We start from the raw sequence: 24,281 nt of genomic DNA, 5'->3' as shown, positions 1-24,281 counted from the left end.
TGTAGTTTAGGCCTATATATTTTATTCACCTGTGAAGTTCCTTAACCCACTATTATTTGTGGGGTGGGCATCTACCATTATGTGTGTGTGCCGTCATCTGCACCTATCTTGGATGAAAGCCATTTAACTTGGAAGTTGCTTGGACCACATTGTTCTCAGCGCAGGGAAAGTTCACAAGGAATGAAGCCACTCATTGTCCATGTGGACAACCTGTTTTCGACTTCCCCACATGGGGCGCTCATTAAACATCGTCTTCCTCCCGTTGCCAATGACAGCAGTCAGCTGAGGATTTTGCATTACTTGATTCAGTGTAGCCGAAGCAGCACCGTAGTCTTCTAGCCTTGACATTGTTGGAGAATGCCTAAATTGGGATAGCTGGTGTTGTGAAGACAAGTCACCATGTTATGAAAAACATTTTCCTTGGAGCAGGTAAATGCAAAATTCCCGTAGCTTGCTCAAATTGATCGAGCAATACGTAATTTAGCTAGCTTGCTACCGCTAACGTTAGCTAGCTATTAACAGTAGGTAACTGGTGCTCTTTCAGTAAATGCTAAATTAGTTTACCCTTTACGGGAATTAGTTAGCTGGTAAACATTAATAAGCTGGTAAGATTTGATTCTTTGGTCACCGTCACAACGAATTGGTTAGCTATGTAAATGGCAGTGCTATCAGCTAGCGGTTAGTATTATTATTATTGATGAGCGCAATAGAGAGGTTAGCTAGCGTTGCAGATGCTTCCTGGTTTGAGTTGCTATGGTGGGGTTAGCTCAGGTTAACCAGCTAGCTAGCTAGCATGCTGTGTTTCCATAACGTTTCAAGTATGAACCATAACGTTACCTAGCTATCTACGCGTATGCTAATATTTAGCTGGCTGGGTCTTAGCTGTGTAGGTAACGTTAGCTAGTAGCGTTACGGTTAATGCATGTATTTTCTCCATGATACAGATAGTTACTTATCTCTAACGGGTGTTGACGTCCACTTTCCACTGTCTACCTTTTAGCTTGCTAGTTATGGCTGGAGTCAAATTATGAATAGTTTAAGGTCTTGTACTGTCTTGCACCTACCAATTCCTTCCCCTCACACAAAGGCAAAATGACAGTCATGCAACATCTTCACTATATTACTAGGAACCTAGCTAATGAGCTATGCTCATTGATTGTGCAGGTGGAAACAGTAGAGTGGAGCCGCTACACAATGTACTCAGACTGGCGCTCGCTGCACCTAATGGTGCAGAGTGACCAGGGCCACCTCAGTGTCCTTCACACGTACCCTGGAGGCGTGGGGTTGGAGGTGGCCAACGCAGTGGTCAAACCCCTGGGGACGGCCGCCATCCCCATGGCCACCGAGAACATCCTCAAGACGGACAAAGAGGTGAGGGATGGACAGAGAGTATTGTCATTGATGTGGGTTAGAGTTAATGGGGCCTTTCTGCATGAGGCTAGCCTGGGTGATGTCTGTCTGTTTCTGCCTTAGCCAACTTGTTGTTGCCTTGCCAAGCATAGCATTGTTGGATGCAGAAACAGTTCTTCGACCCCAATTTGTCACATTAGCAGTGTCAAGTGGATCAGAGGGGAGTAGATGCCTCATAACCATTTTACACTACAGAGCTGAGCCGAGCTGTACTGTGCTGGCCCGGGATACACTTCCTGAAACCGTTTTGCATTGGATACTGAAAATAACATATTTGAGCCATCACAGTACGGTTTGGGTTGGCTCACTAGCGTGAAGGGTAGCCTATAATGCCTGGTTCACACTTGGGCTGATCTGAACCATACTCTGCTGGCTCAAATGTTTTCTTTACGCTGTCCATTGCAGCACAGTAAGCACAACTATGGTGGATACGTTACCAGGCCAGCCCAATACACTTTGGTTTGGCTCGTTTTGGAGCTATAGTGTGAATCGGGCATAACTGTCTCTTTGACTCTGGTTCCAGGTGAAGTGGACCATGGAGGTACTGTGCTATGGCCTAACTCTTCCCCTGGAGGGGGACACGGTGAAGCTGTGTGTGGACGTATACACAGACTGGATGATGGCCCTGGTGATGCCCCGGGACTCCATTCCACAGCCGGTGGTGAAGGAGCCCAACCTGTACGTCCAGACCATCCTCAAACACCTCTACAACGTCTTCTTACCCAGGTACAGCCACAGTTGAGCTGAGCATGCACACAAAACACACACACATCAGGGTTTCCGTTATGAAAATGTATCTCCGGTCATTTGACCGGCAGCATTTTAATTTACGGGACATTTGAGAAATGTACCAGACCCATTTGCATTGGGTGCGTAATCTGATTAGGGCCTCCACCCACAGTGCTCAGAATGACTGAAATCACATTTCGATGATGGTAATTAATCTTAACAGAACATGCAAGTAGAGGATGTAATGACTTGTGTCCTTACTGTACACTTTGAAGATGTTAGAATAACTGTCCACATTTAATTTTCCTCAGCCAACAAGACGAGTAACGAAAAGCAAAATCACGGGGAAGCTATGTCTTTGGGAAAGCACATTTTCACCATTAAAAACGCACCTTTATAATAAAGCATTACATGCATCATCGCGATTTATGTAAAATAGCATACTATTCATAATGTGATGACTCGATTGGATCATCATTTAGGCGAATAATATAACTTAATCACTGGTCGCAAAAAAAGATGGCTGAGAGCGTGTTGTGTAGAGGCCTCGGCTGTATCAGATACGTTTCTGCTTTCTTTGTACTGGGAAAAACACATTTTCATGCAATTCTACCACACTTTATATGACTGGAGATATTAGCAGAATATTTTTTAATATTACAAATTACAGGGTAGCCTACTCTGCCAACACTGACATACAATCAATAAAAAAAGAAATTGTACATTTTATAGGCCTACGAGAAGGGGAGACACAAATAGAATATGATATCCATCTAAACTGGAGGAGGAAATTATTGTCCAAAAACAAACTTTTAAGTAGCACTGACCCAACATTGTTAAGAGTGAATATGCACAGTGTGCACTCACCTGGGATATGGCTGATGCTCTCCGTTGATGCCAATATGACAGGATATAGGTTTTCTGTTGTTCGCTCAATTAAGTTGAGAATTTTGTTAACTTAAAGACAGATGAGTCTTTTCATTGTCTTCTCTTTACAGCAATAGCCATTTGCTTTCCAAACTACACTACATAACCAAAGGTATGTGGACACCTGCTGGTCGAACATCTCATTTCAAAGTCATGGGTGTTAATATGGAGTTGGTCCCCCCCCTTTGCTTCTATAACAGCACCCACGCTTCTGGGAAGGCTTTCCGTTAGATGTTGGAACATTGCTGCGGGGACTTGCTTTAGCTGCATTAGTGAGGTCGGGCACTGATGTTGGGCAATTAGGCCTGGCTCGCAGTCGGTTTTTCAGTACATTTCAAAGGTGTTTGATGGGGTTGAGGTCAGGGCTCTGTGCAGGCCTGTCAAGTTCCTCCACACCGATCTCGACAAACCATTTCTGTATGGATCTCGCTTTGTGCACGGGGGCATTGTCATGCTGAAACAGGAAAAGACCTTCCCCAAACTGTTGCCACAAAGTTGGAAGCACATAATTGTCATGCATGTCATTAAAATGTCCCTTCACTGGAACTAAGGGGCCTAGCCTGAACCATGAAAACATCCCCAGACCATTATTCCTCCTCCACCAAACTTTACAGTTGGCCTTATGCATTTGGGCAGGTAGTGTTCTCCTGGCATCCGCTAAACTGAGATTCGTCTGTCGGACTGCCAGACATCACTCCAGAGAACGCATTTCCACTGCTCCAGAGGCCAATGCTGGCGAACTTTACACCACTCCAGCTGACACTTGGTATTGCGTATGGTGATCTTAGGCTTGTGTGCGACTGCTCGGCCATGGAAACCCATTTCATGAAGCTCCCAATTAACAATTATTGTTCTGACATTGCTTCCAAAGCTAGTTTGGAACTCTGTAGTGAGTGTGTTGCAACCAAGGACCGCTTTAGCACGCGGCAGCCCTGTTCTGTCTGTTCTGTGTGCTTGTGTGGCCTTCCACTTCATGGTTGAGCCATTGTTGCTCCTAGACGTTTCCACTTCACAATAACAGCACTTACAGTTTGCCCGGAGCAGCTCAAGCAGGGCAGAAATTTGATGATCTGACTTGTTGGATCCAATGACGGTGCCACGTTGAAAGTCACTGAGCTCTTCATTTTCAATAAGGCCATTCTACTGTCAATGTGTGCTCAATTTTAAACATCTGTCAGCAACTGGTGTGGCTGAAATATCCAAATCTACTAATTTGAAGTGGTGTCCACATACTTTTGTATAGTATATGCCTGGCTGGGCCTCTACAGTCGCAACTGAACAATCATCTATTTTGTATCGGACAATGAATGAAAGTTAATAACCAATAGGACATGAGAGAAATAGGCTACTGGTTTCAATGACATCTGTAAGTCTCTAAAACAATTGCATCCGGATATGGTAGAATTTTTCCTGAGCTACTTTGTAGCCTAGGAAAAATATATGTAATAAAACGTTCAGGTTTCAAACAATTAAGTAGATATGTTTTCAAAATGCATACTGCCTCCATCTCATTGTAAAGTGGTGTGACGCACTGATGAAGCCTGTTCTTTCCTTGCCTATGCATTTGACTGGCGAATGGGAAGTGCACTTCAATTACCAGTTGAGAAATACAAATATTAGCTATTTTTAATCGTGGCCAAAAAACTATTTTTAACATAAGATTACTTTTAGAATTGTTGTGCAATGATTGGGCTTATAAAGGGCCTGTCTGACAGATTTTCCACTGAATGCATTGTATATATATATACATTTATTTCCACAAAATTATTCAAATGAACCCCATAGATAAGCATGACCGGTTAAATGTTTTTCAACAAATGAATAGGATAAAAAGCATTATTTCGCCGTGCAATGTTTTTTGGGTGACTATGGGCCAGTACCAATTTTATTTATCAGCTTTTTTAACAGATTAAAAAATATATATATATTTTTTACATCCAAAAGCCAGCTATTACCGGTTAACTGAAACCCTGACACTCACACATGAAACGCGTACACACTCACTCCCTCAAACACTCTCCTCTTTTTTTTTTCTTTCTACCACATCCCCCTTCTCATACCTCCACACACCCTTTCTTCCCTCTCCCTCAGGCCGGAGCAGTACAGTCTGAGCCACATCCGGCTGTGCCAGCAGGTGCTGACGGCAGTACAGAAGCTGGCCAGGGAGTCCGTCTCCATGGTGAGAGAGACCTGGGAGGTACTGCTGCTCTTCCTGCTCCGGATCAACGACACGCTGCTGGCCCCGCCCACCATTGGAGGTCAGCCCCGTCTCCTCACCACACCACAACTCACTGGGTTTCCCAGGGTCATGTTCATTAGGGCACAAAACGTTTTAAAACATTTTGTAACAGAAAATGAATGTTTCTTGTAGGACAAGTCCAGGTAGTCCCTCCCTGTTTCTGTTTGTTTTCTTACGTTTGGTACTTTTATCAGATTGTTCATATCTTAGCCCTTTTAGAACTTTGGAATAGATGGTCTAAACATGGCCGCAGTAAAGGCGTAGTATAGCAGGGGTTTGACTGACTCTAGAATTAGACATCTGTTCCACTGCATAACATTATTTATCTGTGTACTGAAAGTCCCACATTACACTACTTTTCAGTTTAACCGCTGACTGCATCTGTTGAGCGAATTGATTAAGTGTATCCGATTTGAAATGGCTAGCTACAGAGCCTTCAGAAAGTATTCACACCCCTTGACTTATTCCACATCTTGTTGTGTTTCAGCCTGAACTTTAAAATGGATAACATTTAGATTTTTATGTTGACTTGCCTACACACAATACCCATAATGTCAGTGGAATTATACATTTTTACAAATTAATTAAAAATGAAATGCTGAAATGTCTTTATTAAATAGGTATTCAACCCCTTTGTTATGGCAAGCCTAAAAAAGTTCAACAGTAAAAAAATGCTGAACAAGTCACACACAATAAGTTGCATGGACTCACTCTTTGTGCAATAATAGTGGTTAACATGACTACCTCATCTCTGTATCCCACACATCAAATTATCTGTAAGGTACCTCAGGCAAGCAGTGAATTTCAAACACAGATTCAACCACAAAGACCAGGGAGGTTTTCCAATGCCTCGCAAAGAAGGGCACCTATTGGTAGATGGGTAAATTAAAAAGCAGACAGATATCCCTTTGATCATGGGGAAGTTATGAATTAAGCTTTGGATGGTGATCAATACACCCAGTTACTAAAAAGATAGACGTCCTTCCTAACTTGCCAGAAAGGCAGGAAACCGCTCAGGGATTTCACCACGAGGCTAATGGTGACTTTAAAACATTTACACAGTTTAATGGCTGTGATAGGAGAACACTGAGGATGGATCAACAACATTGTGGTTACTCTACATTACTAAACCAATTGACAGAGTGAAAAGATAGAACAGAATGAAAATATTCTAAAACATGCATCCGGTTTGCAACAAGACACTAAAGTAATACTGTCTTGAATACAAAGTGTTATGTTTGTGGCAAATCCAATACAACACATTACTGAGTGCCACGTTCCATATTTTCAAGCATAGTGGTGGCTGCATCATGTTATGGGTATGCTTTTATTCGTTAAGGACTGGGGAGTTTTTCAGGATAAAAAATAAATGAAATGGAGCTAAGCACAGGCAAAGTCCTAGAGGAAAACCTGGTTCAGTCTGCTTTCCACCAGACACTCAAAGATGAATTCACCTTTCAGCAATACAATAACCTGAAACACAACGGCAAATCTACACTGCAGTTCCTAACCAAGAAGACAGTGAATGTTCCTGAGTGGCTGAGTTACAGTTTTGACTTAAGTCAGCTTGAAATTCTATGGTGACTTAAAAAGGGTTGACTAGCAAAGATCAACATCCAATTTGAAAGCCCTTGAAGAATTTTAAAAAGAATAATGGGCAAATATTGTACAATCCAGGCGTGCAAATCTCTTAGAGACTTAACCCAAAAAGACTCAGCTGTAATCACTGCCAAAGGGGATTCTAACATGTACTGACTCGGGTGTGAATACTTATTTAAATTAGATTTTTGTAATTCATTTTCAATACATTTGCAAAAGAAAATTACTAATGTTTTCACTTTGTTATTATGGAGTATTCTGTGTAGATGGGTGAGAAACAATCTGTTTTTAACCTATTTTGAATTCAGGCTGTAACAACAAAATGTGGAATAAGTCAATGGGTATGAATACTTTCTGAAAGCGATGTAGTTACCTGCGCTAGTATTGTTCAATTGGTGACGTCACTCTCTGAGACCTAGAAGCAGCTCTGCAATTCAACGTCAGTAAGACCAAGGAGCTTATTGTGGACTACAGGAAACAGGGGGTGAGTACGCCTCCATTCACATCGACGGGGCTGCAGTGGAGCGGGTCGACAGCTTCAAATTCCTCTGTCCAAATCACTAAGAACTTAAATGGCCCACATGCGTACAGTCGTGAAGAAGGCATGTCAGCGCCCCCCGGAGGATGAAAAGGTTTGGCATGGGCTCTCAAATCCTCCAAAAGTTATACAGCTGTACCATTGAGAGATTTTGACTGGCTGTATCACTGCTTGTTGTGGCAAAACCGCCCTCGATCGCATGGAAACAGGACAAATATAAGTTATCGATGTGTTCAGAGAGTGCCTGGTTCGAGCCCAGTGTTGGGTAAGCCAATTGACAGAAGCAAAACTTCTAGTATTTAATTTATTTGACTAACTAGAAATAGATGGCCTAGATTTTCATTTTGAGTATTTAAACATAAATGACTCTCAGCATCCTGTTAACCTTTGACCCTCTCCCACTTTTGCCCCCATGCCTAGTGGGTGTGGCAGAGAAGCTGGCGGATAAGCTGATGGCGGTGCTTTTTGAGGTGTGGCTGCTGGCGTGCGCCCGCTGCTTCCCCACGCCGCCCTACTGGAAGACTGCTCAGGAGATGCTGGCCAACTGGAGGCACCACCCACCCGTGGTGGAGCAGTGGAGCAGGGTGGCCTGCGCCCTCACCTCCAGGTGATTGGGAGAGGGATGTAACCTGCTCTTAGATCTGTTTGTGCTCTTGCAAACTCCATTGCTGTCATTGCAATGTTTGGCATGACAATTCCTTAAGGAGTTGGCTGGAGGGGAGAAACAGACTGGCACCCAAGCTTAGAGGGTTGAGGTTCACAAACCCGGTTGCGCCAGCATTGCTAAGGAAAACCAACGCTAGCAGGTGACTGATCACCCACTTTTGGGGGGAGGGGGGGTGCATGGAACGTGGGTATTCTTTTCTTTCCCACTTTCTGAAGAAGAGCTTATGTGTTGTGTTCCTTTGTTGGTATTTATTTAGACACTCAAAAAATACAAAACTTGAGTACCATTCTGTTGAATTAGTTTGGATTAAAGACAAAGGCCGTTTTGTTCGGTGAGCACTATAGAGGTGTCGTTCGACGAAATGAGTCCCTTTTTGATTCCTTTTGATATTGTACGTAGAAATTGTGCACCAATATAGAATTTTAAAAGAAGGGTCTTTTTAATTTAGACCACATGGAATATTCAATACATCTCCAATAAAGACTTGCTAAAGTGCCAAGATTCAGCTTTTTGACATGTCCCTCTGTGACTTTTAGAAGGATTTTAACCCACTTAACCCCAACATTTTGAGTTTTCACCGTCAGTGTAAAGCTGTAGTAATTTTGTCTCTTTGACAGTCATTTCTGAAGATAATTTCTGAAGTCAAAAGCTTGCCCCTTCTTTTAAGGTCAACCCTGTTACGTGAACTGAACTCTCATTTTAACATGGTAAAAACATTCCAATTCAAAAGAAACATTCAACATTTTATTAGTCAAATCATAGTGTAAAAGCAGGTGACCTAGTTCTGCTTTTTTAGAAAATGTTCGGGTGGTTGAAAACTGAATGGGTCCAGCATAACACGCCAACCCTGTGTACAAAACATTAGGGACACCTTCCTAATATTGAGTTGCACCCACCCTTTTGCCCTCAACAGCCTCAATTCGTCAGGGCATGTCGAGTGTTCCACAGGGATGGTAGCCCATGTGGACTCCAATGCTTCCTTCAGTTGTGTCAAGTTGGCTGGATGTCCCTTGGGAGGTGGACCATTCTTGATACACGGGGGAAACCGTTGTGTGAAAAACCCTGCAATGTTGCAGTTCTTGACACAAACCGGTGCGCCTGGCACCTGCTAACATACCCTTTTCAAAGACACCCCCTGAATGGCACATGTACACAATCTGTGTCTCAATTGTCTAAAGGCCTAAAAATCCTTCTTTAACCTGTCTCCTCCCCTTGATCTACACTGATTGGAGTGGATTTAATAAGTGAGAACTGTAAGGGATCATAGCTTTCACCTGGATTCACCTTGTCAGTCTGTCATGAAAAGAGCAGGTCTCCTTAATGTTTTGTACACTCAGCGTATAGGCAGGCTAGAAATGTTTTAACATTTTTGTGAAGTTTTGGGGGGGAATTTCCCCTCCATGTTGCACTCAACAAGCTTCCATTCCCCCTGTCACAAGGGGATTTATGGCTGATTTAAGATTATTTTCAATCCTGTTACTTTATTTGGCGCTTACAGATGCATTATACAGAAATTGCTTCACCATTTCCTGGTTGCTACAATTCTAATAGTTTGCCTAGTTTCAGTTTGTGACAAAACAAGCAAGTGTAGTGTCGATAATACTTTCACCATTTAAACTACAGTGTAAAATATTTTCAATATCCAATAATATTGTATTTTCAGCTGTTTGAAGCTGGTATACAAAAGCGAAAGTAAAAGATGCTAAAATGAAACTTCAGAATGGGAAGCATAGAAATGGTGCACAAGAACAGATCTACCACTTCTTAGACTTGTTTTCAATGAGAATGACAGATCTATGTCACATTTCTATGTGAATTTGGTTGGGTCGCCCAAAAAGTTAGATATTGCAGGTTGTATTTTTAAAATTTTGTATTCACTTATACATTTTATTTAATTTGAGATTGAAAAACAAGTTGAGCATGTGCTCTTCATGACAGAATGTAAAAATGTCTATTTATATACAGTACCAGTCAAAAGTTTGAACACACCTACTCATTCAAGGATTTTTATTTTTACTATTTTCTACATTGTAGATGTAAAATAATAGTGAAGACATCAAAACTATGAAACAACATATGGAATCATGTAGTAACCAAAAAAGTGTTAAACAAATCAAAATATATTTGAATGTCTTCAAAGTGGCCACCTTTTAACTTAATGACAGCTTTGTACACTCTTGCCTTTCTCTCAAGCAGCTTCATGAGGTAGTCACTTGGACTGCATTTCAATTAACAGGTGTGCCTTGTTAAAAGTTAATTTGTGGAATGTCTTTCCTTAATGTGTTTGAGCCAATCAGTTGTGTTGTTTTTAAACTAGGCAAGTCAGTTAAGAACAAGTTCTTAGTTACAATGATGGCCTACCCCGGGGCAAACCCGGACGATGCTGGGCCAATTGTGCTCAGCTCTATGGAACTCCTATCACGGCCGGTTGTGATACAGTCTGAAATCGAACCAGTGTCTGTAGTCACGCCTCTAGCACTTAGAAGCAGTGCCTTAGACCGCTGCGCCACTCGGGAGCCCGGTAGGGGTGGTATACAGAAGATAGCCCTATTTGGTAAACGACCTAGTCCATATTATGGCAAAAACGGCTCAAATAAGCAGAGAGGAACGACAGTCCGTCATTACTTTAAGACATAGTCAGTCAATCCTGAAAATTTCAAGTACTTTGAAAGTTTCTTCAAGTGCAGTCGCAAAAACCATCAAGCGCTATGATGAAACTGGACCGCCAAAAGAAAGGAAGACCCAGAGTTACCTCTGTTGCAGAGGATAAGTTCATTAGAGTTAATTGCACTTCAGATTGCAGCCCAAATAAATGCTTCACAGAGTTCAAGTAACAGACACATCTCAACATCAACTGTTCAGAGGAGACTGTGTGAATCAGGCCTTCATGGTTGAATTGCTGCAAAGAAAGCACTACTAAAGGACACCAATAAGAAGAGACTTTCTTGGGCCAAGAAACACGAGCAATGGACATAGACCAGTGGAAATCTGTCCTTTGGTCTGATGAGTCCAAATTTGAGATTTTTGGTTCCAACCGCCATGTCTTTGTGAGACGCAGAGTAAGTGAACTGATGATCTCCGCATGTGTCATTCCCACCGTGAAGCATGGGGGTGTAATGGTATGGGGGTGCGTTGCTGGTGACACTGTCAGTGATTTATGTAGAATTCAAGGCACACTTAGCCAGCATGGCTACTGCAGCATTCTGCAGCGATACACCATCACGTCTGGTTTGTACTTAGTGGGACTATCAGTTGTTTTTCAACGGGACAGTGACCCAACACACCTCCAGGCTGTGTAAGTGCTATTTGACCAAGAAGGAGAGTGATGGAGTGCTGCATCAGATGACCTGGCCTCCACAATCACCTGACCTCAACCCAATTGAGATGGTTTGGGATGTGTTGGACCGCAGAATGAAGGAAAAGCAGCCAAGAGTATGCCAGGAGTGCAAAGCTGTCATCAATGCAAAGGGTGGCTACTTTGAAGAATCTATCATTTGAATTTGTTTTACACATTTTTTGGTTATTACATCATTCCATATGTTTTATTAAATAGTTTTGATGTAGAAAATAGTAAAGATAAAGAAACCCTTGAATGAGTAGGTGTGTCCAAGCTTTAGACTGGTTCTGTATTATATTTTTACACTAGCCAAAAAGTTACACTACCCAAAAGGGACGGATTTCATGGAACGACCCATAGGGCGACTTAATTCAATTTCATTTAATTTTAGTCGCCCTCTTTGGTGGTATTATTTTAGCAGTTTTCCAATTCCACTCTCCTGGCTTATTGTGTGGGTGCTCTGGTGTTGACTTAGTAGCTTTTAGAACAACTACTATCTAGACATCTTGTCCCTTGATTTGCATATCTAGTGAGTCAATTTGACTTTTGGATTACTGTCTGGCATTGTACTTTTCCTGTAATGTAGCTAACCAGTGGTGGAAAAAGTACCCAATTGTCATACTTGAGTAAAAGTAAATATACCTCAATAGACAATGACTCAAGTACAATTGAAAGTCCCCTGGTAAAATACTACTTGAGTAAAAGTCTAAGTATTTGGTTTTAAATATATTTAAGTATCTGGGGCGGCAGGGTAGCCTAGTGGTTAGAGCGTTGGACTAGTAACCGGAAGGTTGCAAGTTAAGTCGCTCTGGATAAGAGCGTCTGCTAAATGACTTAAATGTAAATGTAAATGTAAGTTCAAACGCCCAGCTGACAAGGTACAAAAATCTGTCGTTCTGCCCCTGAACAGGCAGTTAACCCACTGTTCCTAGGCCGTCATTGAAAATAAGAATTTGTTCTTAACTGACTTGCCTAGTAAAATAAAGGTTAAAAAAAAAGGAAATGTAGTTACAAAAATATACTTAGCATCAAAAGTATGAATAATTTGAAATGGCCTATATTAAGCAAAACTAAAGGCAATTATATATATTTTTTATGGACAGACAGGGGCACATTCCAACACGCATTTGTGCTTCGTGAGTCCACGAGATCAGAGGTAGTAGGGATGACCAGGGAGGTTCTCTTCATAAGTGTGTGAATTGGACTATTTTCCTTTACTGTTAAAAATAAAAAATGTGAAGAGTACTTTTGGGTGTCAGGATAAATGCATGTAAAAAGTACATAATTGTCTTTAGAAATGTACTGAAGTAAGAGTTTGAAATATAAATAGTAAAGTACTACTTAAGTAGTACTTTAAAGTATTTTTACTTAAATACTGTAGCTAACCTCTGAAGTTTTCAGTTGGTTCAAAAAGAACTGTGAGAGCAGAGAAACAGTATCTGCTATTTCATATTGCAGGAAGTACCACTATCAATTTAAAACATAATGACAGAGAGGAGGAAATGGGCATACTAAATTTTGTGTGTATGTGTGTCTGCATGTGCGTCTTGTCTGTGTGTTGACTTTTCACCCAGGCTGTTGCGGTTCACCCATGGCCCCTCGTTCCCCCCGTTTAAAGTCCCTGATGAGGATGCCAACCTGATTCCAGTAGAGATGGACAACGACTGTGTTGCCCAGACCTGGTTCCGCTTCCTCCACATGCTGAGGTAGAGAAGTTCTGGGCCTATATCCACAAAGCATCTCAGAGTAGGAGTGCTGATCTAGGATTTTCCCACACAATCTTATTCATTGTGATCTAAAATTCAAAACTGATACTAGATCAGCACTCCACCTTTTGAGACGCTTTGTGCCCTGGTGATGTCCTTACATGCCCTCTTTTCCTCATCTACCTTATTTCTTGGCCACATAATATTGGGTCGTATTAATTATGCACCAAATGGAAGAAATCGAACTGAAACATTGAGGGAACTGGACCAATAAGAATTTTTTTTTTTTTTTTTTTTAAACATCTTTTTTTAGCAAAATGTTGTCTGTTGCCTAATGACTACAACCCCCTTTTGTTTTGCTGTGGCTAATGCCATTCAATGTTCTAGACATATTTTCCCAGCACATTGTCAACCCCACCCAGTAATACAGGTCTGTGTCAGTGAATGAGGCCCTCAGTGTGTGTCAATCCATCCTCACTTCTCTCTCCTGTCCCTTGTGGTTTCCGCAGCAACCCCGTGGATCTGAGCAACCCGACGTTGGTTAGCACCACGCCCAAGTTCCAGGAGCAGTTCCTCAACTCGAGCGGCATCCCTCATGAGGTGGTGCTGCACCCCTGCCTCAAGCAGCTTCCCCAGATCTTCTTCAGGGCCATGCGGGGGGTCAGCTGCCTGGTGGACGCCTTCCTGGGTGAGAAGACGACCTCCGTCACTCAGGGTCAAGTGGTGGTGCAACACAGTGCACCTCTAGTCTGAATCTGTGTTGGGGTCAATTCAGGAAGTTAACAAATTCCAATTACACTTTGTTTTCCTCATTGAAAGGAAATTAGGAAAGTTGTAATTGGAATTCAGTTTACTCCCTGAAATGGATTTGACCCCAACCCTGGTCTGAATTTGTTTGCATACAGTATTTGTCAGCAGTTTGAACTGATAAAAGTGTCAATTTGTGCCTTAAAGGGATAGTTCACCCAAATTACAAAATTACATGTTGTTTTCCTTACCTTATAAGAGGTCTATGGACAAGGTATGACATCAATCTATGCTTTGTTTTAATTTTGTCACTGTTTCCACATGCTAATGTGCACATTAGCGTTTGTGGAACAAATCCCATTCAAGTCATGGGACTCATTTTAGCATTTTTCGTGCATGTTGAAAACACCTGCAAGTGATTTTGTTGAGCTTCACAATCGATTTTTGCTTGCTAATAATGGTACCATGACTTGAATGGGGTTTGCGCCACAAATGCTAAAACGTTAGAATTTGGAAACCGTGCCAGCGAAACTAAACCAAAGCATGGATTGCTTACTGGGTAATCCCAGTAAACGGGATGTCCTGAGGACATTCAGCGACGTTCCCATGAGGTTTCTTAAGGGTTTCTGCGCGACGGTATCCCTCTGACGTTCTAAGAACGTTGCTTGATGGTCCCATGGGAATGTTCTCTGGGGGCCCTTTGTCTATTTACCTCTATTTACAAGATGACATTGAGGAACATGTAGGGCCTTTTTAGGACGATCTTAGGACTTTAATTTGACTGGGCCTTAGAACATCGCATGATGGTCCCAAGGGAACCTTTTTTATAGTTCCAGGGATGTTCTTGGGACGTTGTGTCATGGTCCCCTGAAGGTCACCTTAACGTTCTTTCGACATTGTGTCGTTGTCCCCTGGAGTTTATTTTTCTAGTACCCGATTTGTCCCGAGGACGTTTTTAGGCCGTTCTGTCATGGTTTTGGCAAGTCAAACTGGGCTGAAGGGCTCGCTATTACTCTCAAATGGGCTGTTTCGGTTGATTTGATGGTTCAAATGGTTTATAAAGAGCTGCAAGATGTGACTTGTACTAGTTGAACTGGCTGCCATTGACAACTGATACCACAGTAGCATTGTTCTGTTGTTTGGGCATAAGTTAATTGATACCGCCTAAAAGTCTTATGTTTTAAGTGTGTCAATGAGTCCTGAAAAAGCACAGGCACAAGTAATAGCTCTATAATCTGCCTATTAACACCTATTGGCTGTGCGGTTGGACAAACATGGGGTTAACACAATCCTGTTTACATGGGATGTTGCTTTCTTACCTCTTAAAACCTGTTGTGACTAGGGGGCAGAATCAATGGCATTTCAAAGGTATTGGAACAGAGGCTTGTTTTTCCACTAATAGAGGACATTCTATCAGAGGCAGGACACGCCACAACCGCTGGTTATTCAGACTATTGGGCGTGTCTTGTTTTGGCACCTGCCCCCTTCTCCTCTGCAGGCATATCACGGCCCAGGGTCGACAGTGCCCCGCCCACACCGGTCAACAGACTGAGCATGTCCCCTCCCTCCTCCAACAACACCACGCCCCCACACAGCCGCAAGCAGCGACACACCGTGGTCACCAAAACCGCCAGCAAGAGTTTAACGGTAAGTCAACTGTATAGCCTACAAATCATGTGCATACGTCATCTTGGCCTGTGTACTGTGCTTACATCAGCAGACCTTGTTTCAAACCAAATTTGTTTTCTTTCAAGTACTTTGAGTGTTCAATCTCGCTTGCCTGGTGTGCCGGACAGGGTGGGGTTTGCACTTTCGTCGACTACTCCATTGGTTCAATCTCGCCAGGTCAAGCTCAATACAGTGGCGCTAAAGTATTTGAAATAAAAAATTGTTGCCCGGATTTGAATGCCTGTGCTCTAACTCAGACTAAACCCTCCCCTTACAGGGCAGCGTAGCCCAGCCAGCCAAAGTGTCCGCGTCCCAGCAGCTGTCGTCATCGCCCACCATGCTGGCCAGCCCCACCCAGAGCAGTTGGGAGATGCAGCCGCTGCCCGCCCCAGCCAGGCCTAAGGTCAACAGCATCCTCAACCTCTTCGGTCAGTGGCTGTTTGACGCGGCGCTAGTGCACTGCAAGCTCCACAGCGGCCTCAGCCGAGACCCCAGCATGACTGGTAAGCAATGACTGATCTGACTGACTGATTGCCTGCCTGACTGGATGGACAAGCTTCTACCATTTGTGTGTGTGGGGGAGGTTGGGTTGGATGCATGTCTTTGTGTTGGGTTAAGGGTTGGACTTGTGTGTGTTTTGGGTGGAGTGGGCTGGGGTCAGAGGACTGTGGTTTTTCTTTTTTCTCTCTCACTGCTTTTCACATCTGCTAAAGCACTGTGTGGAGACCACTCTGATATCAGTTAGTCTAATTGACATTCCACTCCACAGAACACTGTAGGATGGAGAATTCAATCTAGATGCACCTTTGCGCATTTCCCCAGTCAGTACACTCAATGTCTCCATCTGCAGTGTTTTATTGCAGTGGTCACAAGATTGAATTTATGCTGTGAGATAAACACAATGAACTTCTGCATGTGTCTGTGTAGTTCCGTCTTGTGCCTTATGATTGTAGGAGATGACGGCACTATTGTAGGGTTGATTGTCAATCCTGCTCCTGGAGAGCCATAAGCTTAGTAGTGATCTGCCCGATTCGGCTCACCAAGGGCAAGAAGAGATCAGTTGATTTAAGGGTGGTATTCATTAGGGCTCTCAGTCGCACAATGTTTTGCAACTAAAAATGGAAATGGGTGTTTCTTATTGGACAAGTTCAGGTAGTCAGTCCATGTTTCAGTCCATTTTCTTCAGTTTGGTGCCAAATAAATGCGACCCAGGTGTGATGGCACTAAGCTGGGAGAAAGTCCTGCAATACGGCGGTTCTTCAAGAACAGGATTGGGGAACACTGATTAAGCACATGTAAAAAGGTAGAAAAGGATCATTATGTCGAGGACTGTCTCTTATCTCGTGTTTTGGTGCTTGTGTCTGTCCTGCATGCTGACTCGTGTCTACCATGTCTGATGTTTAAACAGTTTCAGGATGAAAGGTCATCCATTGAGGAGGAAAAACACAATTCATGCATTTAGAATGAATTGAGAGAATATTGATATGCTTTGATTTCTCTTTCCACTATTTCTGTTATCTTGCAGCCTCTTTTATCCAAATTCTCCTTTCTTATAAATCTTGTAAGTAGGAGCTGCGGCTTTTCTCTTGACTCGCAGTCAGTTCTTTGAATCCTGCTTTGGTTTAATTTCTCCATGGTCATCGCCCATCATCGTTACCTTTTACCCCCACCACCGTCATTTGAGCGTTGCGCCAACGTTCTCTCAATGTTCTGCGGGTTGGAAATGGAATGGGAGTACACAGCCTCGCCACTGTCCCGACATAGCGTTGCCAGTTTGTGACCACACCACCATATTCCATTGACTTTATATCTATCGTGGCACTAACGCTTTTTGGTTTGCCCTGAATTCAGCGCATTGTTCTCATATTGTTTCCCCTTGTGTTGTCAGTTCACTTATACGTTTATAGAATTTTGGTTTGGTGCCTCAATGCATGAAGTAAATGTCTGTACCTTGAGTGACGTCATCATAATGCAAGTACAAGGGAGCTGAGCTGACAGAGATTTTGTGCCGACGTCTTCTCACAACTTGTGTTGGGAAAAGATGTTCACGTAAAAGTTTCAAACCTTTAATTCCGTTCACTTAGCCCATGATAAAGACAACACTTTTTATGGCAAACTCTGTGTCAGACGTCCCTCTTTGTGCGCCTGCTGATTTACGTTCGTACGTGTAAATGTGTGTGTGAGTCTGTGTGTTTTGTAGCCATTTAGGTTTGTTTTCCTTGTCTCATTTTGTGTCTGCACAGTTTGTGTACAGTATTTACCTCAGTTTGTGTACTTTTAATGTGTTTGTGTGTTTGGTCACTTTTCAATGTGTTGTACGTGTGTTTATGTCTTCGTTTCTATTTGTGTGTTTCTATCTGTTTTCACACGTTCACGTGTGAGGATGTCCCATTCCGGGCTCCTTTCACTCCTGTGTCTCCTTCTGTCCCCTCCACAGCCATAGCCACTCAGGTGGGTCTGGAGCTGAGAAGGAAGGGATCCCAGATGTCCACCGACTCCATGGTGTCAAACCCCATGTTCGACACCAACGAGTTCCCCGAGAGCTACGAGGCGGGCCGTGCCGAGGCCTGCGGTACCCTGTGCCGCATCTTCTGCAGTAAGAAGACTGGAGAGGACATTCTCCCAGTCTACCTGTCCAGGTAAAATGGCAGTTTCATCCTAGCGTGCTGTGCTCCTGTACAGTAGGGCAAAAAAGTATTTAGTCAGCCACCAATTGTGCAAGTTCTCCCACTTCAAAAGATGAGAGAGGCCTGTAATTTTCATCATAGGTACACTTCAACTATGACAGACAAAATGAGGGAAGAAAATCCAGAAAATCATGGTGTTTGTTTTATGGTGGAAAACAAGTATTTGGTCAATAACAAAAGTTTCTCAATACTTTGGTATATACCCTTTGTTGGCAATGACAGAGGTCAAATGTTTTCTGTAAGTCTTCACAAGGTTTTCACACACTGTTGCTGGTATTTTGGCCCATTCCTCCATGCAGATCTCCTCTAGAGCAGTGATGTTTTGGGGCTGTTGCTGGGCCACACAGATTTTCAACTCCCTCCAAAGATTTTCTATGGGGTTGAGATCTGGAGACTGGCTAGGCCACTCCAAGACCTTGAAATGCTTCTTACGAAGCCACTCCTTCGTTTCCCGGGCGGTGTGTTTGGGATCATTGTCATGCTGAAAGACCCAGCCACGTTTCATCTTCAATGCCCTTGCTGATGGAAGGAGGTTTTCACTCAAAATCTCACGATACATGGCCCCATTAATTCTTTCCTTTACACGGATCAGTCGTCCTGGTCCCTTTGCAGAAAAACAGCCCCAAAGCATGATGTTTCCACCCCATGCTTCACAGTAGGTATGGTGTTCTTTGGCTGCAACTCAGCATTCTTTGTCCTCCGAACACGACGAGTTGAGTTTTTACCAAAAAGTTATATTTTGGTTTCACTTGACCATATGACATTCTCCCAATCTTCTTCTGGATCATCCAAATGCTCTCTAGCAAACTTCAGATGGGCCTGGACATGTGTCCCCCTGCTTAAGCCAGTACGTCTGGCACTGCAGGATTTGAGTCCCTGGCGGCGTAGTGTGTTACTGATGGTAGGCTTTGTTACTTTGGTCCCAGCTCTGCAGGTCATTCACTAGGTCCCCCCCGTGTGGTTCTGGGATTTTTGCTCACCGTTCTTGTGATCATTTTGACCCCACGGGGTGAGATCTTGCGTGGAGCCCCAGATCGAGGGAGATTATCAGTGGTCTTGTATGTCTTCCATTTCCTAATAATTGCTCCCACAGTTGATTTATTCAAACCAAGCTGCTTACCTATTGCAGATTCAGTCTTCCCAGCCTGGTGCAGGTCTACTATTTTGTTTCTGGTGTCCTTTGACAGCTCTTTGGTCTTGGCCATAGTGGAGTTTGGAGTGTGACTGTTTGAGGTTGTGGACAGGTGTCTTTTATACTGATAACAAGTTCAAACAGGTGCCATTAATACAAGTAACGAGTGGAGGACAGAGGAGCCTCTTAAAGAAGAAGTTACAGGTCTGTGAGAGTCAGAAATCTTGCTTGTTTGTAGGTGATCAAATACTTATTTTCCACCATAATTTGCAAATAGATTCATAAAAAATCCTACAATGTGATTTTCTGGATTTTTTTTTCTCATTTTGTCTGTCATAGTGTACCTATGATGAAAATTACAGGCCTCATCTTTTTAAGTGGGAGAACTTTCACAATTGGTGGCTGACTAAATACTTTTTTGCCCCACTGTATGTGGGCCTATGTGTGTAGGTATCTTAACTCTGCATTTGTGTTAGCTTTCAATTATTCACTATTTGTGTTAGTCTTGAATCTGTCAGGTTCCTGATATAGCTACCCAAATTAATATTTTGACCCGCTGCAAGTTCAATCGCTATGGTTCCTATTTTGATCTGAAGAAACCTCTGTCTTTTCCCCTCAGGTTCTACATGGTTCTGATCCAGGGCCTCCAGATCTCTGACTTCATCTGCAGGCCCGTGCTTTCCAGCATCATCCTCAACTCCTCCTCTCTGTTCTGCTCCGACCTGAAGGGCATCAACGTGGTGGTCCCCTACTTCATCTCAGCTCTGGAGACCATTCTGCCAGACAGGTGACAATACAATATATATATTATGTACAATCCTCTAAAACTACCAAATGTGAACCAGGCTCGATGTTGAAAATGGACACTATTGAAACCGACCCAATCGTATATTTTAAATCAAATCTGACTTTATTTGTCAGGTGAACAGGATATAGCAGATTTAAATGGTACAGAGAAATGCTTTTACTTCAACGCTTTTCCTAACAAATGCGGAAGCTAAGTCAGATTTAAAAAATAATAATCACGCATGAATAAACAATTTAGCTGTTTAATAATTGGGGTACAATGACCAAAAACCTGACCATTCTGGTGCTGTGACCATCTGAATGCCATGGAAGTTGTCCCGAGGCTAATAATATCTGTAATGTTAGCTAATGCTATTTAATGGGAATTCCTTGAGCAGCCATAGCAAAACAATTCAGATCATTTCTATGCTCAAGAAATTATAATTATAGGGTACTGTCCCCCTCTGCTACAGGGAGCTGTCTAAGTTCAAGCTGTACGTGAACCCCACTGACCTGAGGAGGGCTTCCATCCACATCCTACTGGCCATGCTGCCGCTCCCACACCACTTTGGCAACGTCAAATCCGAGGTATGGAAATTGTTACAACCTTGGCTTTTTCTTTTAAGTGTCTGGTGACTACATTACATCATCTAGTCTAGTAAACATGCTTTTAAATATATATTATTTCCCAATACACCATGATAAGAGTGATACCAGGGCGGCAGGTAGCCCATTGGTCAGAGCATTGGGCCAGTAACCAAGGATTGACTGATTTGATTGATGTGTAGGTTCTTCTGGAGGGGAAGTTCAGTGATGATGATGGGGCACCCCACGAGCAGTCCCTTTCCTTCCTGTCCCTGAGGCTACGTCTTGTCAACGTCCTCATCGGAGCCCTGCAGACAGAGACGGACCCCAACAACACCCAGCTCATCCTAGGTCTGCCACTCAGTACCATTCTCTCTCTCTCCCTCTCTTGATTTCTTGTCTCTTTTTTTGTCCCTTACATGTATTTAATCTATACATTTTCATCCTTTCAGGTGCAATGCTTAATATTGTTCAAGACTCTGCTCTGTTGGAGTCCATAGGTGCACAAACTGAAACGGTAAGGCCTTTATGATTTCGGTCGGTGTTGATATGAACCAAACTACTGTCATTGACTCAAATAAACAAATGGCTCAATGGAGTTGAGTTTGGAGGCTTTGCTAACGCGCTCTGTCTCCCTGTGTTTGTACGGTACCAGGGCAGTGTGGATGGGAGCCACGCGGGGCTGAAGGGCCACAGCCGCACCAGCAGTAGCTTCAGCTTTACTAGCGGGGGCAGCACTGGCACTGAGGCCACCAGCCCAGACTCAGAGCGCCCGGCCCAGGCGCTACTCCGGGACTACGGTAAAGCTAGTCCTTTAAACTATAACTAGCTTTCTTTAGTACGATAACCATTACTATGATAACTGATTGTAGCCACGTCCCAGACTACAATAAGGACTTACTACATGCTAACTAGCTAGCGATAGCACAATTGCTATATCTACTGTTACTATGATACCCGATTGTAACTAATAGCCATTTTCACAAGCAGGCTGTGTTAAGGTCAGACTAGGCATGCTATGTATTGTTTAGCACGATAGCCATACTACAATAATTTTATTTAGCATATTCATTTCACTCAGATGTTGAATGTTGTTGCTGTTTCCATTCACAAGTACTGACACCTGGTCAATGTTCTAGAAATGCAACTGTCTCAATTAACAACACTGTATTTGTCCATAGCCAACGTGGTGAAAGTGATATACAGAGTTAAAAAGCGCTGGGTAAAAATGATCTGTATGTGATGCAAGTACTACACTTGTTTGCTGTGATGCTGTGCTACTGCTCTTGAACTGGAAAAGACTATCCCTCAACACTATATTTGTTATAACTTTATCGCTCTCTTGGCACATGTAGTTATCTTAAAAAGCCATACATTTTTTTGCTACTGTGTGAATTCTGTTTTCACCTGTTGAGTTTAACACTTACTTCCGGTTTTACACTGCATCTGATATTTCATATGATTAGTGTATCTTCTGTGTGCTGTGTTATTGAAGGCTACTACATTATCAGATCTTATTGAGGTCATTATTCAGATAACAAGTCATGGGGTGGTCCATCTGTGGTGGTGGTGTTTCGGGGTTTACATCCTCTAGCTTTTACAGATACTGCGGCGGGCCTCCTGGTGCGCAGCATACATCTGGTCACCCAGAGGCTCAACTCCCAGTGGAGGTCCGACATGAGCATCTCATTGGCCGCCCTGGAGCTGCTGGCTGGCCTGGCCAAGGTGACACCACAACAACGCATGCTAGACCTAACTACACAAAACTAGACCTAACTACACTACACTAAACCTAACTACTGTACACTATCCTAACACAAGCTAGACCTTGCTTCGAGATGAAGTTGGAGTATACTGAACTTCAATATATTCCAACTGTTCTTTCCCACCACATCCCCTTTCCCTTTTCCTTCCCACCCCATCTCTAACCTAAGTACCCAAACACATCCCAGCTTTAACATGACTTAAAATACACCGGCCCCAACTTCACCCCAACACACAACCTACCTTCATTACGTATAAATCCATTCTATTTTTATTATCACCACTGCACATGCTGAGACTTAACACCAGTCCACCACACCAGACCCAGCCACTACCCAACTTCCACCCAGCTGTAAAACACTCTTCTGCAAGGGATAACCCTCAATAAAAAGATAACACATTGAAAAGGAGTCTATGAAGATTTAGTATCCACCCAACCCACTGTACATGCACATCTAAAGGCTCTGTGTCCTCAGGTGAAGGCGTGTGTGGACTCTGCGGACCGTAAGCGTGCCGTCAGCTCAGTGTGTGGTTACATCGTGTACCAATGCAGCCGGCCGGCCCCCCTTCACTCCAGAGACCTCCACTCCATGATCGTAGCAGCCTTCCAGTGTCTGTGTGTGTGGCTGACCGAGCACCCAGACATGCTGGATGAGAAGGTCGGTCACCTCAGTCTAGACTGGATTCCAAACCAGATTGTAAAATGATTCAGCAGATGGCCATATGTCATCTGGACAGTAGGGTGGAAAAAAGTCCTTGTGTTTTCTTGCGCTCACACCTGCACATGTTTTCTTCCTGGCACTGATTCTGCTGATAGCTGCCATTTTAAAGGAGCCTTGTGTTATGAAACTAATAAGTAGCTTGCTAATATTGATACCCTCGCTAATTCTAGGGGTCCGTAACCTGATTTAAGGTGTGTATGTGAGAAATCAGTGTATGAGAACTGCGTTGTATGTACATGTGCCCAGGAGACTGCAACCTTACATCAGGTACAGAGCCAGCTAGCCCAAGCGTATTATTGTTTGTTCAAAATGGTGACCGATATACATATACAGTTGAATTCGGAAGTTTACATACACTAAACTTGTTTTTCAAGCACTCCACAATTTTCTTGTTAACAAACTATAGTTTTGGCAAGTTGGTTAGGACATCTCCTTTGTGCATGACACAAGTAATTTTTCAAACAATTGTTTACAGCTATTATTTAGCTTATAATTCACTGTATCACAATTCCAGTGGGTCAGACGTTTATATAAAATAAGTAAGAAAATTCCGGAAAATGATGTCATGGCTTTAGAAGCTTCTGATAGGCTAATTGACATCATTTCAGTCAATTGGAGGTGTACCTGTGGATGTATTTCAAGGCCTACCTTCAAACTCAGTGCCTCCTTGCTTGACATCATGGGAAAATCAAAAGAAATCCGCAATCAAAATTGTAGACGTCCACAAGTCTGGTTCGTCCTTGGGAGCAATTTCCAAACGCCTGAAGGTACCACGTTAATCTTTACAAACAATAGTACGCAAGTATAAACACCATGGGACCACGCAGCCATCATACCCCTCAGGAAGGAGATGCGTTCTGTTTCCTCGAGATGAACGTACTTTGGTGCAGAAAAGTGCAAATCAATCCCAACAACAGTAAAAGGACCTTGTGAAGATGCTGGAGGAAACCGGTACATTAGTATCTATATCCACAGTAAAACAAGTCCTATATTGACATAACCTGAAAGGCCGCTCAGCAAGATCGAAGCCACTGCCAT

The 24,281-nt window shown here is 43.1% G+C and overlaps 1 protein-coding gene across 5 annotated transcripts in view; it reads left to right on the top strand.

Moving 5' to 3' along the window:
• Nucleotides 1-258: 258 nt before the first annotated feature.
• LOC118361221 (ral GTPase-activating protein subunit beta-like) overlaps nt 259-24,281 on the top strand; it is a 41,229-nt gene continuing 17,206 nt past the window's right edge. For 2 of the 5 annotated variants that reach the window (XM_035740975.2, XM_035740972.2), the window contains exons 1-17: nt 262-429; nt 1,165-1,371; nt 1,934-2,136; nt 5,158-5,324; nt 7,863-8,049; nt 13,021-13,152; nt 13,662-13,840; nt 15,398-15,546; nt 15,845-16,070; nt 18,005-18,206; nt 20,006-20,173; nt 20,646-20,760; nt 20,961-21,108; nt 21,210-21,274; nt 21,413-21,557; nt 22,361-22,482; nt 22,998-23,180. In XM_035740975.2, coding sequence (XP_035596868.1) covers nt 1,195-1,371; nt 1,934-2,136; nt 5,158-5,324; nt 7,863-8,049; nt 13,021-13,152; nt 13,662-13,840; nt 15,398-15,546; nt 15,845-16,070; nt 18,005-18,206; nt 20,006-20,173; nt 20,646-20,760; nt 20,961-21,108; nt 21,210-21,274; nt 21,413-21,557; nt 22,361-22,482; nt 22,998-23,180 — 2,568 coding nt within the window. In that variant the 5' untranslated portion in view covers nt 262-429; nt 1,165-1,194. Of the gene's footprint in view, nt 430-1,164; nt 1,372-1,933; nt 2,137-5,157; nt 5,325-7,862; nt 8,050-13,020; nt 13,153-13,661; nt 13,841-15,397; nt 15,547-15,844; nt 16,071-18,004; nt 18,207-20,005; nt 20,174-20,645; nt 20,761-20,960; nt 21,109-21,209; nt 21,275-21,412; nt 21,558-22,360; nt 22,483-22,997; nt 23,181-24,281 lie in introns of all 5 variants that reach the window. The other 3 variants (XM_035740974.2, XM_035740971.2, XM_035740976.2) reach the window with 3 other exon arrangements.

This window comes from Oncorhynchus keta, chromosome 28 (assembly GCF_023373465.1).
Source record: "Oncorhynchus keta strain PuntledgeMale-10-30-2019 chromosome 28, Oket_V2, whole genome shotgun sequence".
NCBI classification, from domain to species: Eukaryota; Metazoa; Chordata; class Actinopteri; order Salmoniformes; family Salmonidae; genus Oncorhynchus; species Oncorhynchus keta.
Note: the sequence above shows the minus strand (reverse complement) of the source record. Positions and strands in the feature narration are given on the sequence as shown.